This window comes from Amblyomma maculatum, chromosome 3 (genome assembly GCF_055883805.1).
Source record: "Amblyomma maculatum isolate TAMU_Amacu chromosome 3, ASM5588380v1, whole genome shotgun sequence".
Taxonomy (NCBI): domain Eukaryota; kingdom Metazoa; phylum Arthropoda; class Arachnida; order Ixodida; family Ixodidae; genus Amblyomma; species Amblyomma maculatum.
The window spans coordinates 175,458,937-175,474,885 of record NC_139346.1 but is presented as its reverse complement, the minus strand read 5'-3'; the positions used below and the strand labels follow the sequence as shown (position 1 = coordinate 175,474,885).

General features: G+C 46.7%; 3 protein-coding genes across 3 annotated transcripts in view; 1 reads left to right on the top strand and 2 right to left on the bottom strand.

Annotated features, from left to right (window-relative positions):
• The window catches only part of LOC146197024 (uncharacterized), a 157,467-nt gene that overhangs the window by 63,818 nt on the left and 77,700 nt on the right, over window positions 1–15,949 (bottom strand). The window lies entirely within an intron of this gene.
• Window positions 1–15,949, top strand: part of LOC146197026 (uncharacterized) — a 113,963-nt gene that overhangs the window by 95,830 nt on the left and 2,184 nt on the right. The window lies entirely within an intron of this gene.
• LOC146197027 (uncharacterized) overlaps window positions 1–15,949 on the bottom strand; it is a 52,949-nt gene that overhangs the window by 35,158 nt on the left and 1,842 nt on the right. Inside the window, exons 2-3 of the mRNA XM_084598738.1 lie at window positions 8,017–8,238; window positions 3,632–3,865 (exon numbers count right to left, since the gene is read on the bottom strand). Of these exons, the coding sequence (XP_084454864.1) occupies window positions 3,632–3,865; window positions 8,017–8,238 (456 nt within the window). The remainder of the gene's footprint in view (window positions 1–3,631; window positions 3,866–8,016; window positions 8,239–15,949) is intronic.

Here is a 15,949-nt window from a genome sequence, read left to right as displayed (position 1 = left end):
CAACCTGCCAGAAGCACGCTCATGATGTTTCACTTCCGTCGTCGTTGGGTAACCTTGTGTAAAAATATCATGACTTTGCTTCTCGTCAAAAAACATTTCGCTAATGAAAATCAAGTACCAAATAAGCAGTACTCGCATCACATCTACGGACCAATTCACAGCACAAGGCGACCCGGATTAAACCGTTATTATGTAGCAAATAGTGTCCTTTCAACAAAAAACGCTATGAGGCTTTCGGCCGCCTATATTTTAAATATGCTTTGCCCAGAATCTGCAACAAAAAAAGGAAAAAAATCACTATGACAGTGCGAAAGAACACTGTCTCTGAACTGTTTCTTTGTACGGCAGTGGAATTGTGTGGAGTTTATTGGAAGTTCAGTCATGGTTTTGTGAGCATTTATGAAGTAGTACCATTTGTTGGCTTAATATTCAATGGCGTGCGAATAACGCGGACCAGATGTTTTTTATATGTAGTGATGTCTAACTGCTGGGGCAAACTAAAAACATTTCCTAACGTTTACAGCCACACCTTCTACACTTTCGAAGCGGTAATTTAGTAACTAGCTAGTTGCTCCCTTTCTTACTAAATAGACGTTGTCAGGGCAATGTGTGAACTTTGCTCGATTAGCCGGTGGCTAAGGTGCAGACTCCTGTTAATGCCAGCCCCTTACCCCTTACCACTCACGGAAAGAAATCCTCTTCTCGACTTTTAATACAAAGGAGAGGAAGGTGGGAGAAGGCCTAAGGATTACAAGGGAGAGTAGGCATACAGGCTTGCGCTTTCACTACGGCTGCGTTAGGGGGTTAGTCCTAGACTCGCCGCAGGACGAGGATGGCAACAAGCCGCCCCCTGCCTATGCGCCCACTGCTCGGATTTCTAAGAGGTGTGTGCTCCAGGGACGCTGCGTTAGCCCGCCCCGATCTTGTTCAAAACCGAGTTTCTAACTACTCAGCCCGCACAAGTGTTTCGTGTTTCTTTGTTTACACGTGGAGTTCAAATCCGTACGCTGTAACTGGCATGTTTAAACCAAGACCGACTGAAATACAGACCTGCACAGAAAACGGGGTCCTACGGGACCTCGTGCGCTAACTTTCGTTACCTTTCTCGCCGTTGAGGGCGCTCGGTTGACCTGTTCGTCTGTCATTTTCATCATCATCAAATCACAAATTAATATAAACAAACTGTATCCAAAGGGGAAAAAAAAAGATCTTTGCCCGAGTTATACTTCGCAAATTTTGCATTTTTGTATTTTAGCGGAGAGTGTTTATTTTTACAACGTTTTTCTCTCGCCAGAAGACATACCGCGATTCCGCTTTGTGTGACGGCACTGCAGTTACTCGCTGCACATGCGCAGAACAGGTGTTTGTGCATTACAGCGTGGACAGATAATTAAAATATAACGACGAAGAAAAATTACAGAACTATATAGACCCTTCTTATTAACAGGTGTACAGTAACGCTAGGCTACCCGTAGTGTTGTTTCCTAGCGGCGAAGGTTATGAACTATAAGGTGCACGCTGGAGCAGTGCTATCTGTGCAGGTCTGTATTTCAGTCGGTCTTGGTTTAAACATACGTGCAGTCTAACTGTCACTGCTGCAAGGGGTCCTTCGAAGAATTTCAGGTCCCAATATCAAAGGAGGCTGGACATATTCGGGCCCATCGTGAGCTGTATGACATCGCATGGAACAAAACTAGTGTGACAGTGTTCGCTATATAATGCGGCATTCCGACAGCTGTGGCAGTGTTATTATTTCATGGTGGGGGGGGGGGGGGGGGGGGGGGAGTACATTATATGTAACATGGTTCTGGAGTTATCCAGCTAGTAAAGATGTTTCGGCCGGTTCGCCTCAAGCTGTTTTTCATATTGAAAAATTAACGGTTGACGATTATTTAGATGAACGAGAATAGCTAGAAACGACAGGAATTCGCAAAACGCTACAAGGTCAGTCCCGAATTAGGAATCATACTTGCAGCTTGTCGCCGCAATAAACTTATGCCCCTTGACAAATTACATGCCTAGAAAAAAACAGATGTCCTTCAGTGTTATTCTTAGACAAAAGAAGAAAATCCTTACATGTAATGAAAAATGAACTCTCCGTAAGTCGCCGCTGCAGAAGACTTCTCTAGTTTCTGTCCTATTGCTGTTCATACTGGGTTGAAAGCACCAATGCTAATGGGGTCATCTATTGTTATACTAGCAAAAATATGCTACCGAAAGTCTCTGTTGCCAAATTAAACATTATACAGCTGTGTCCTTCTTCCTTTTTTTTTTTACTTACGTAATAACTTATTAAAAGATATTGCAGTAGCAAGTTGTCTATGCATGCAAGTTTTCATAATTCTATTTCGTGGAATATCAATCCTTATATATTCATACCGAGAAATGTTGGGCATTTGTGGGGAAACACCCCTTCAACGTAATATTTTTTATGTTTTTTTTTTTACCATAACACTAAAGATAAACATATTGTGAGCACTGTGTGGCGCTTCTTCTTCCACACGGCTGAAAGTGCTGCTTCATCTTCATCCCGCTCCCTTTTGCAGATACCCATCGTCATCGCGATGTGTGATTGGCTGCAGTGTGCGAAGCAAGGCTTCAGGTCTCCAATAAAACCTGATCCCCCAAGTCCGACCTTCGCTTTACCTTACAATATCTGCAGATTTTTGCTCGACAGTCTTCTAGCTACCTTTCGTGCTATTCAGCTTCACAAATGCGCCTCACTGGCTCTCTGTGGCAGTCAGCTCATTTTTGGTCAGTGCAGGAGCAATTCGCCACCTGCTATGGACTTGTGCAGGGACAAGGGAATCAAGGACAAAGATTCTGCACGAAGTGGGTCTAACCACAACAAGGGAAGATGACTTTTCTAAATGGCTCACCGACAACGCTAAGAGCGGGAGCCTGCTCCGGTTCCTCACGGAAAACCATTTACATGAGTTCATATAATATGCTTTATGGCAAGTTTGCGTACAAAAAAAAAAAAGAAAGAAAAAGGAGCAATTTCAGAAAAGAAATTTCGGTACCTATTGGAAGCTTACAAGGTTTCTACCAACGTGGTTATAAAAATACCTTGCAATTTTATACAGGTGCCTCACAACTAATATAACAATACATTTTATTAATTTTTACGAAAGTTTCTCGTTACATACGGCGAGCCCAGAACAAACTTTTGAAGCGAAATTCCGCGACGTTTCCGATCGTTAGAGAATTTATACCAATTTGCTCATAAAAACTATCTTGCTACGTTCCTCCCTACTGTGCATTTTCGAAAACGCCGGACATCCGGCGAGCTTCTATACTAGATTTATATACTCGCTGTAAGTGCAAGGAAAATTAAATACCAAATTTTTCGCAACAGATCAGAGGCTTGTACCATTCCCATTAACATGTACATAACGACATACTATAATATCCCCACAGTTATCTTGCAATTAAAACAAACATCCCAGAATCATGTATTTGTTTTTGCTTTCTGCCGGTCTTCCCCCTCAAAAAAACTCTGAACATTCCAAAAACAGAAAAATATCTACAACACTTGAAATCCGTACTATTTCCCTCCCTTGAACACATGCGGGGTGTATTCACTTTGCCTCAACCAGAAGTCAAGAGAGGAGCCCGTAAATGTACTCACGTGTCCACATGAGCACTGCTCTAACGCTGTCATTGGAACGGCCTCCAAATATTTTAGTGTATATTCCTCGGGCAATATCTTCATCTCTTGTGAATATCGTCAGCTTCGACCTCAGGACTAGAATGTCACGCAGAGGTATGTAGTCCCTCTCATCAGGACCACGAAAAATGTCCGACGTTAGGTTCCGGTTCCAAGCAGCTGGGAGCGACGTTTCTACGCAACTTGTGCTCCTACCTATAAGCAATACGTAGGATACTGTAGTATGGTAAAACAAGTTCACGAAATAAACATATTTATTTATTCACGAAATAAACAGATTTATTTATCGGCTCAAGATTTTCTAGCGTTTTGCATACTTGTATACGGATTTTAATTTTTCGCCAGTATATGAATTTGCTATTACCATTTGTTAACGAGAGAAAACACAACGCACGCTGCGAGCTGTTCCTGCGCCGATTTTATATTGAGCCCTGCTGAATGCCACGGGCATTCATACTTCGACGACCGAAAAGAACGCTGTTGATGTTATCGCCGCAGCCGAGTTACTTAGTTCTTTCGTTGGCGCATGTTAGCCCAATAAAGAGTAAATTTAACTACAACTTCAGTCTATTTGCTGCCTTCGACATTGCCACGACTACGTGGAAATATGTCGCAAGCTACATCCGTATTTATGATGAATCTTGCTCTTATCCCTCGGGAGTCCGCCAGACTAGGATAGATAGATGGATTTATTGATAGGAAAAGGCTGAGAGGTTGGCCCGAATAATTCAAATCTGGCCTGCTACTCTGCACTGGGGAAGGAGAAGGAGAGAAGAAAGAATGTCATGATGGGTGACGATGTGGGAGACTAGGATAATTTATTATATATGTACCATCTAACGCCTTACACGCATCTTTATAATTGCACATGCTTACCTGAATAAAATACATGACATCTCATGTAATTCATGCTGTCTCTTCAAAACAGCCCTTTTTGCTGCGATTAGAAGAGTAAATGTTAACTATATTGATAGATTTTGAGCCGATTCTGCAGCGTCCAGCTCTGACCGTCCCCGTCATCTGTGGTCACGTTCATGTTGAAGATGGTAACCTAGGGCTACTCTAGTGCGGCCAAATAATTGCTTTGGTTAGAGGGTGCCTAGTTGACTCTTGGACTGCCAGAAGATCAAATTAGTCGATATTGTCGACCATAAACCCTGACTACTCATTGGAGGGTCAAACTCTAAAGTTAAATCTCAGCTACTTTGGTCATCTGTTGAGAAGAGAGGAGCCGCTGGAGAAGGAGTTGATGTTGGGAAAGGTTGAGGGTCACCAGAGAAAGGGTAGGCAGCGAACGCGATGGTTAGATGGCATCCTCGAGGCGCTGCAGATGAAGTTATGTGATGTTAGGAAGATAGTGAGAGACCGGAAAGCGTGGCGTGATATGGTCTATAGGGTCACGAAGAGTCGGACACGACTGAACGACTGAACTGAACTAAGTTGACTCTGATCGCAGGGATTAGGATTGGTGGCAAATTTCAACTGTCACTCACATTTTTACAACACAGAATGCGAGATCAGCACAGGTGCCGTCCACAACAGCACGGTGTCGAAATAGAAAATCCTACTCGAGGATGACAAAGAAGTAGCAAAGGAAGGAAGGAACATAAATATAACACTACCGTAAAGTCTTTTATGACGACCTACGTTATGCAAGCATCAGGAGGGTGAACAGGCTGGACTGTCGCAATGGAAAATAGTAAAAATGAGGTTTGATGACATTAAGCTCGCAAAGGCAGTTTTTGCTGGCAACGAAGATGACAATACAGAAGCGCAAAACCTTAGTTGCTATCAACAAATAGTTCAGGAGCGTTTAGCTGAGAAAGGAGAATGATTCATCGAAGAGAAGTAGGCGCAGTTCTGGCCCAAGAAAGAGTAGGCGTGGACGGTGCGAGTCCGCATGGTCAAGCGGATATATTTAGGCCGCGAGAGCAGTAAGAACACACCTCTACGAATTCGCGAACTGTTAGTAATGCCTACTGCAAACGGCGTGGTCTCGATGCCTTGTGTCACAGATGAGGAGCTGTGACGAGGCTGTCGGTTTTTCTCTGTCGTCGTATTTCAGATCTTCAAATAGAGTTGCTGCCTCTTCTCTAAAAAATGTGTGGCATTTTCAGATGGTGCAGAGAGTCGAGAGGGGAATGCAGGCGCAAGTTGAACAGGTCGCTGATCCTAACGCCAAGCCAAAGGAATTTGCTTGACCTCAACCGCTTGCGTCAGCTAACAGCTGGGACAGCCTAATATCAACATCATTGCGTCGCTGAAGGATTCACTTTATTCGCCCAGTAATGTTTATATCCTTCATAAATAGGAGCCAGCACATTAGGGCCTCTTCCATAGATGTAATCTTATTTCATCTGCCTCGCCCTCTTAGAAGCGATCGAAGCAGAAGAGCTCCGCCGAACGAGCGCAGTGACATTACGGAAAGTAGTCATTGGAGCAGAAGCAACACCGCTATCCTTTATTGCGTCCTGATTGCTTTTCATGCAGGCATTGACTGGTTATTTACCTAACCGCGGTATTTGAGGCCCGGTGAGCAACATGGTATGCAAGCGAGCACTTCAATGTAGCTTGTGAAAACAGTAACATGCTTTAGCGCATAGCATTACTACTCCCAATCACGGATTTAACCGATGCCTGTCCGAAGCCGCACCCTCTCTTTCTCTTCTTGAACTTGAGATAGAGAAAGAGAAGTTGGCAACGCGCGAGTCTCACTGCGCAGCATTGCGGATGCGGAGCGGCCGCACAGCTGCAGCAGAAGCCGCTCTCTCTCTCTCTCTCTCTCTCTCTCTCTCTCTCTCTCTCCGTGAAATTGAACAGGAGTAAGAGAAGGTGGCGACGCCCGCATCAAACAACTTAACAATGAGATGGTGGAGCGGCCGCATAGATGCACTCAGTAAGATAGTGGGGCGTGTCAAAGTTGCGGACGTCGCGTCCGTCACCGGGAACATTGTGCAAACGTATGCTACACCGGACTGAGCATTCGTGTCTCTCTCGCGCATTGTCAACGTTGGCATCTCTCCCCTTGCATGTCACTCCTCAGCCTTCACGGACAGCAGACGTGTATTCGCGATGATCCCTGGATCTCGGCTCCGAGCCGCTCACCACGTCGTTAAGCAGCTCGTGCTTACCTCCGTGCCTTAACTGAGGCTCGCCTTCAAGCGCATTTCCCTGCTCTTGGATTACTTTTCTTTGTCTTGAAGACTTTCTTTCACTGCTCGGAATGTGTTGATGCCGAAACTTTGGAGCGTCTGTTTTGCTTATGCCCTGCATTCTCCTCAAACCTCCCTTTCTCTCTCCCTAAGATTCCACACCAGACCTTTCGGGTCCAGAGCAGTACATTCCTAAAAGGGATGCAATACATTGTGCCTATTTTTGTTCATTTGTAGTAAGAACCACTGAAGATTGTGCACGAAAATGTGAGGACGCTGCTGCGCCGCACGTATGCTTCGCGTCGCATTGGACGAAGCGATCGTCTGGCACTACGGCGCAGATTCGACGTGCTAAGTACAACGGTTACGAAGACAGCAAGGGCATAAATGCATTGGTTTTGATACTGCAGCCAAAGTGCGCAAGACGTGTAAAATGCATCAAAAGTATAGTAGGGATAACCAGTTCTGCGTACCTACTTCACATTTAATTAACTATGCAAATCGGCTGTAATTTTGTACTACTTTCTGTACGTCTTATGAATTCAGTGCTTCGTATGTAGGTTAACGAAAAATGTTTAATGAAGTCATGCATTCACGGCGCGTTGCCGAACTAAACTCACACGAAAGTCAGACAAACTTTCTATCGCGCACCAGCACACAAGCAATTCTCAAGCCGCTGCCGCAATCGAAGTTTTAAAAATCGCCACACACAAAACCGCAGCACTCTGACTACTGACGGCGGGAAAGTCAGGCGTGCCGAAGAGCAGTCAGGAGGGAATGGAAGTAGGGAGGAAAATAGCTTTGCTGGCATGAAAACAAGATTACAATGCAATCGCTCACAAACATGTAAATCTGATCATGTGTGCAATATGAAAAAAAAAATATAGAGGCCAGTACGCATCTGCACACTGGATATCTTGCTTATAGCATTTGTCTATTCAGCTGACATAAGGTCCGGTCACGGCCAAAAAATTTTAGCCTCAGCTTGAACCCGCAGCAGTTTCTGCGATGCCGATATCCTGTTAGGAGCAATATCTCAAAAAGAACTTAGAAACAATTCTACCCATTTTTGTTGCATCTCAGGAAAGAAATTGTAACGAACAGTTGCAAGCCACAGAGTGGTTATTGAGGATATTTTGTAACGAATACGTACTGCAAAACATATATATTTAACGCACATGCAGCATACGTTACCTCCTTCAGTTCGAAGAAGATACCTCTTCTGCGCCTGAATATCATGCAGAACTGTGAACACGTCGCCTTTCTTGGTGACTCGAAAGGCTGCTTTTCTGCCAATACTATCAAAGATTTCCTCGAAAACAGCAAGTTCTTTTTCATAATACTTTCCTTGTATATAAAATTGTTGACGCATTATCTCCCCGGTACTGTAAAAGGAGCCATTGTAGAAATGCAAGACTGCAAGAAAAAAGAAATCATCAGTATGATGTACATTTTACAATTTAATGACAGGTAAAGCATAACAAAATTACAATATAGATTTGTTCTGCAAAATTATGGAGTGCGCAGGAACCATGTTGCTCGTCTTCTCACCTTTTATATTCTGTATTAAGTTGTTCCTATGCAGAACACTAAGATGCATCCTCTTATCAATAAACTAACTCGAGCAGAAGCTGCACTGATGTCAAACTTGAGTTAAGTGATAATCTGTGCAGAGGTAGTATATGGTCAGTGCAAACATCTAACATCAGGAAATTGTATATTCCTTGTCCAGCATAATTTGATGTAAGACTATAAATATACTATTAAACGTTACTGCGCAGAACTAGCGCCAGGTACTTAATCCTCAGTTCAGAACTCGGTCTTCTATGATACTTTTTCTGTAACATTTAAACGTCGGGTAGGGTTATAGAGTGAGCGCTGCTTCCCTTGTCTGTCTTTCTTCCTTTTGGACCATTTTAGATTTTTTTATCCTTAAGGAAACCCATAGGTCAACCTTAGTTTCACATCTGATTTTTTACTTCTACATCTCTGATCTATCTAAGAAATTTCACTCGATATGCTTCAGCACGTAGTCAAGCCTGAATTTCGTTGTGTGCAGGGCTGTAGTACAGGGACCCTGGGAACATCGAGGTTAGAATTTATCCAAAAAACATTTTAGCAGGCGCTTCCGCCACCATTCCGTCTACAGTACGCTGATTGTTTTATATATCGTAGTTTACATTCAACGGTAACTGCGAGGTGCCTATTTATAGGCGTAAATATTTGTGCATGAAGTAGGGAGATACAACACTCTCTACTACATCACTCTCATGCCAAGGGCACTCTATAAGCTATGTGGCATGGCCTTGCTGAGCTTATGTGGTGCTAAATTAACATCCTTTATACGCGCGTGATGCAAATTCATGGCGGCCAAAAGCAAAATAACTGCAGAATCTACTTTGAAAAATGGGATGAAGCCTTGTAAGTTAATTCGCTTTAAAATCAGATGATGCGTATCGCTAAGGCTCCTTGATCCGACTGTGCAGCGAACAGTAAATATTAAAGTAAAGTTAAGAAATTGACATCATTAGCAAGAAAAGTGAGGTTATTTTTCTGCTTCCAAACATCGCTGCTGCCCTTTAGGTTTCTATTTTACAAGGCTTAGCTCTCAAAAAAAAAAAAAAAAAAAACAACGAAGCCATAAATCCGAATTTATGCTCATTAAAAAGAACACATTGAACTAAAGATGTATTTCAATGACTTCAAAAGTTGGGCTTCATGGTTCATGCTTAGCTGGGCTATAGCGCACCAGAGTGTCAAAAATGGAGACTGGGGAATAGGCACACGTCGCTAGGTGTTCTACGCGTCCACTTCTTTCCCTGTCCTCGGCTGTCTGATGCGCTGCAGCCTTGCAAGAATTCTCGTTGTCCACCGCCTTTTACAACCGAATCCCCACAAAGTACCTTTAAAATTTTGCTAAATCATTTTGATTTCACAATGTCACTCATTATCTAAAACGCCGAGTAATAGTAAGTATATCACAGCCGCTTATTTACAACTACACTTTCTACTGACGTAATGAAATCACAGTAACAATGGGTCTAGCGGATCGGGAGGGTTCTGCCTTCGTTTGACATGAAATGAATTTTTATCCGCATAGGCAGTCAACTTCTTTGGTGTTGTGTAATCAGCTTTAAACAAGAAGAGACTGGTGTTCCCAAAGTTTAAGCATTGCAGTTATGTTACATGCACGAGAGCTGCATTTGTTGAGAGTGTAACGCTCTCGTCTCCCTGGCATGAAAAACTAGCTGCTTCATTTTACACGACAGCGATAAATGTCAAACTCCGGCTTTTGAGTTGCAACCGTGAGAGGATATATTGGTTGATGATTTTAATATTCAGCAATGGACATTTTAGCGCACCTTTTCCGGTATTTTAGTTTTACGATATGCTGAGGTAAATAATTCGAGGAAGACATCTTTACATATTTATGGCTAGAGCCTACACTATATCTTCTCACGTAACTATAATGAACCTAGCACTCATACCTATCCCCGTCCACGACAGTTGCAAAGGAGATGCCGACATTGTAGCCTTAGCACCGACGCCATGTTTCGTCGACTTCCACTCAAGCGACGCAATGTAAACATGAGGGTGTTTCTTTTCTGGCCAAATACATTTCGGCACTGACAATTTGCGCTTTCTTTATGCTCCCCCTGTATGGCGCGACCATGCTTATAGCCCTTTTGCACTTACATTTACATTCCTGCACCTTTGCTTTCTCTCAACGACTACTCATTGAATGAGTGCATCCATGTTATCTCATACATGCATACCTTTGTATCCTCCTTTGTATATATATATATATATATATATATATATATATATATATATATATATATATTGTAAAGAAGACGAAGAAGAAACAACCCTGCGGCATCACCATCACCACCATCGCTGGTTTCCGGCGCCCATCTCTCTCGCGCTGAAGCTGTTCCCTGCGGCTGGTATTCCGATCCCTCTGTGCCCGAATTACTGCCAGCGCTAGACGTTCAAACCATCTAATCAGTCCACATTTCACTTGGTGGAGGTCAAGCTGAGGTTCCCTGTACCCATCTCGCCCTGGAACTTCGAAGCAGAACGTTGACTACCCCAATGACGGAGCCTACTTCATCGCACCTACATCCGCCAGTCACCTGCACAGGTTCCCTTCGCCAACGGGACCCCGCTACCTTCAGTGGAAGCAGTGATGACGACGTCGACGATTGGCTGTCCACTTACGAACGGGTCAGCCGCCACAATAACTGGGACGACAATCCTAAGCTTAATAATGTCATTTTTTACTTGAGCGACGTCGCTAATCTGTGGTTTCGAAACCACGAGTCCGACTTTACCACCTGGGCGCATTTCAAGACCACATTTTCTGATGTCTTTGGCCGCCCCACCGTCCGAAAACTCCGCGCGGAACAGCGTCTTCGATCGCGACTACAGCTGCCCGGTGAATCGTTCACCAGTTACATTGAGGACATTGTTGATTTGTGTCTCCGCGTTGACCCGACCATGGCCGAGGCCGTTAAAATACGTCATGTCCTCACAGGAGTTAATGACGGCGCTTTCAACATGCTCGTCGCCAAAAGCCCCACTACGGTCAAGGAAATATACGACCTCTGTCAAAGCTACGACGAACTCCGCAAGGAGCGTGTTTTGATTCGCCAGTCTCAAGCATCACTTGCTGAACTTGCCGCGGAGAGGGAGTCATCTAGCCTCTCTGAAGACATCAAGGCTTTTGTACGTCAGGAGGTCGCGCGACAACTGTCTCTGCAGCCATATATTAAGGAGTCGACACCAACTGGCCTTGTTCCGGAGCTTCGCCGTGCAATCCAGCAGCATGTGTCTGAAGTCGTCGCTAATCCTGTCCCTCAATCAGCTCCGGTCGCACCCTCAATGCCGTTCCCCACGCCCACAATGTCATCGTCCAGCGTTGCGCCACTGAGCTACGCTCCAGCATTCGCGCCGGCTCCTCCTCAAGTATTGCGTCGCACGTATGCCGAAGTCACTTCAAGTTCACCTCCTGAGCCAGCATATGCCTATGCTTCGCCCCCCATGCGGTCGGCACCAACAGCTTTCGCTCCCCCCTTGCTTCAGACACGATCTCCATGGCGCACTTCAGACAACAGGCCTATTTGCTACCACTGCGGCATCCCTGGAGACACTACACGCTACTGCCGGCGCCGAATAAATATGGCCTTTGCTGCACGGCCTGCGCCACCTTATTTGGCCCCTCAGTTCCCCGTTCCATCGGGTCCTCCAACAGCATCCCCCGATCATCCGGACTTCCTGCCTCGTCGTTCGCCATCACCACGTCGCCGCTCCATTTCGCCAATGCGCCGACGACCCGCTACTCAGCCGGAAAACTAACCGCCGCAGTTCGCGAGGCACGAACTGCGTATTCGACAGAATTTCAAAGTCCTCGTCTTAATACCGCGAATGTTACTGCTGTCATCGTTGAAGGTGTTTATACTCTTGCGCTCGTCGACACCGGTGCAGCTGTATCAGTTATCAGCCAAAAACTCTGCCGCTCCCTCCGAAAAGTGACTACGCCCCTCTAGGGACTATCGCTTCGTACCGCATCCGCTCACAGTATACAGCCGACAGCTATCTGCACTGCTCGCGTCGTCATTGCTGCAGCCTTGTACATCATCGAATTCGTCGTCCTCCCCACATGTTCTCATGACGTCATTCTCGGCTGGGATTTCCTGTCCAAGCATCATGCTATCATTGACTGCGCCAGTCCTCAAGTAGAGCTCATTGAATCGAGTGATGCACCGTCTGATGCCCTGCTCCACTAGCCACGTCCTCGTTTTGCGGCCAAACTCCTCGTAGCTCATGACACAACCATCCCACCCGTTAGCGCTGTTCTGGTTCCCCTCACTGCCTCTTTTACCACCGCCGCGACAGTCCTCTTTGTGCCCTCTAACGTTGTCTGCCGCCGCCGCCACTTACCGCTGCCGTTTGCCGTCCTTGACATGAACAACGGCGCTAGCACACTTCTGGTAGCCAATCCTCTTGCGTCTCCCGCTATGTTGATCAAAGGGTAGTGCCTCGGCCGCATCGAGCCCGTGGACCTTCTGTTCGCCTTTGATGATTTGTCATTCCCTGTTTGCCAAGTTGACGCCTTGACTCCAACTCGTGTGGCTTCAGATCCACTACAGCGGGATCTGTTTGACCATTCTGTGGTCAGCGTTTTAGAGCCGCGCCACCGAGAACAACTTATTGACCTTGTACACCAATTCCGCTCCTCCGTCGACATCCCGCAATCTTCCTTGGGCCGCACGACGACCGTTACTCACCTCATTGACACTGGCGCTCACCCACCTCTCCATCAGCGGCCGTATCGGGTGTCCCCGACTGAGCGCCGTGTTATTGCCCAACAAGTCGATGACATGCTGCAACGCGGAGTAATTAGAGAATCCTGTAGTCCATGGTCGTCTCCTGTGGCCCTAGTTAAGAAGAAGAATGGATCCATACGATTTTGTGTTGATTATCGCCGCCAAAACAAAATTACTCGTCGTGATGTGTATCCCCTGCCAAGAATCGATGATGCTCTAGACTGCTTGCAAGGTGCAGAATTCTTTTCCTCACTCGATTTGCGCTCTGGATATTGGCAGGTGCCCATGGCAGAGGAGCATCGCGCTAAGACCGCCTTTATTACTCCAGACGGACAATACGAATTTAATGTTATGCCGTTCGGACTCTGTAACGCCCCAGCCACATTTGAAAGAATGATGGACACTGTATTGTGTGGCCTGAAATGGAACATCTGTTTATGCTACCTCGATAATATCGTCGTCTTTTCAACAGACTTCCCGACCCACTTGACTCGACTTCGCCAGGTCTTCACCTGCCTAACTCGCGCCGGTCTTCAACTGAACCTCAAAAAGTGCCGCTTCGGTGCCCGCCAGCTCACAATACTCTGACATGTTGTGTGCAAAGATGGAGTTCTGCCTGATCCTGAGAAGCTCCGCGCCGTTGCTGACTTTCCGAAACCGACCACTTTGAAACAACTGCGAAGCTTCGTGGGCCTCTGCTCTTACTTTCGTCGTTTTGTTCGCAATTTCGCGACCATCATAGCCCCCCTTACACAGCTCTTGAAAGGCGCCCCTAACCTCCCCTCTTGGTCGCCAGCCTGCGATGATGCATTCGCGACGCTGCGCAATGTTCTGACGTCACCGCCAATCCTTCGCCATTACGACCCTACTGCACGTACAGAACTTCACACCGATGCCAGTGGTGTCGGCCTCGGCGCCGTCCTCGCCCAGCGCAAGCCTGGCTTCTCCGAATACGTTGTCACCTACGCAAGCCGTGCTCTTACCAAAGCCGGGACCAACTACTCCGTTACCGAAAAGGAGTGCTTAGCAATCGTGTGGGCTATAACGAAGTTCCGCCCTTACTTATATGGCCACTCTTTCGATGTAGTTACAGATCACCACGCGCTCTGCTGGCTCGCGTCTCTCAAGGATCCGTCTGGCCGTCTCGGGCGCTGGGCTCTCAGGCTTCAGGAATACGACATCCGTGTTGTGTACCGTTCTGGCCGCAAGCACTCTGACGCCGATGCTCTTTCTCGGTCACCGGTGCGTTCGCCTAACTCATCATCCCCTCCTGAAGCCTCTTTGTCAGCACTCACCATTGAGGATATGCCTTTCGAGCAACGACAAGATCCTTGGGTTTCTAACCTGCTAGATGTCCTTGGCACTCCTTCCGCGGCTATGCATCCTCGGGCACTCCGCCGAGAGGCCTCCCATTTTACCATTCGGGACGGCCTGCTCTACCGAAAGAACTACAACTCAGATGGCAGAAAATGGCTTCTTGTCATTCCGCGCCACCTCCGCTCCCACCATCACACTGACCCGCAAAGCGCTCATGCCGGCCTCCTAAAAACCTATGGTCGAATTCGTCAGAGGTATTACTGGCGGGGAATGTACAATTTTGTACGTCGTTACATTCGCTCTTGTACCGCCTGTCAACAACGCAAGATTTCTCGCCACCCCGCTGGCCCTCTCCAGCCTTTACCGTGTCCAGCTCGCCCGTTTGATCGTGTGGGAATCGACCTCTATGGTCCGCTACCATGCAGTGCCGCTGGTAATCGATGGGTCATCTCCGCCGTCGACCACCTGACCCGTTAGACGGAGACTGCTGCACTTCCCGCGGCGACAGCCCAAGAGGTAGCCCATTTTCTCCTGCACCACTTCATTCTTCGACACGGCGCCCCTCGCGAACTACTGAGCGATAGAGGTCGTGCCTTTCTTTTCGAAGTAGTCCAAGAGCTTCTGTCGGCTTGCAAATCGATACATCGGACTACAGCCGCGTACCACCCGCAAACCAACGGCCTCACGGAGCATTTCAACCGTACGCTTGGGGACATGCTCGCAATGTATGTTACATCTGAATTTGGGAGCTCCAACTGGGACCAGGTACTGCCATTCGTAACATTCGCGTACAACACTGCCACCCAGGCAACAACTGGTTTTTCGCCCTTCTTTCTCTTATACGGCCGTGAACCATCTTGTACTCTGGACACAATTTTGCCATACCATCCAGATGCCTCTGAGTACAGTGCTTTGTCCGATATTGTACAGAAGGCTGAGGACTGCCGTCAGCTAGCTCGCATGTTTACCTCCAACACTCAAGGCTATCGCAAAGATCAGCATGATAGCGATACCCCTGCTCCGACGTTCCTGGCCGACAGCTTCGTTTGGCTATGCGTTCCTGCCACCAGCAAACTAGAAACGAAGTACCACGGACCTTATCGCGTCTTGGAACGCACATCTCCTGTTAATTACATCATCGAGCCAGTCACCCCTTCTTCCGACCACCGCCGCCGCGGCCGTGAGGTTGTCCATGTTAGCCGCCTCAAGCCGTATTACAACCCCCTGGTTGTCCCTTCCCCGTGAGTCGCCAGGATGGCGACTTCTTCACGCGGGGGAAATGTAAAGAAGACGAAGAAGAAACAACCCTGCGGCATCACCATCACCACCATCGCTGGTTTCCGGCGCCCATCTCTCTCGCGCTGAAGCTGTTCCCTGCGGCTGGTATTCCGATCCCTCTGTGCCCGAATTACTGCCAGCGCTAGACGTTCAAACCATCTAATAAATCCACATTTCAATATATATATATATATATATATATA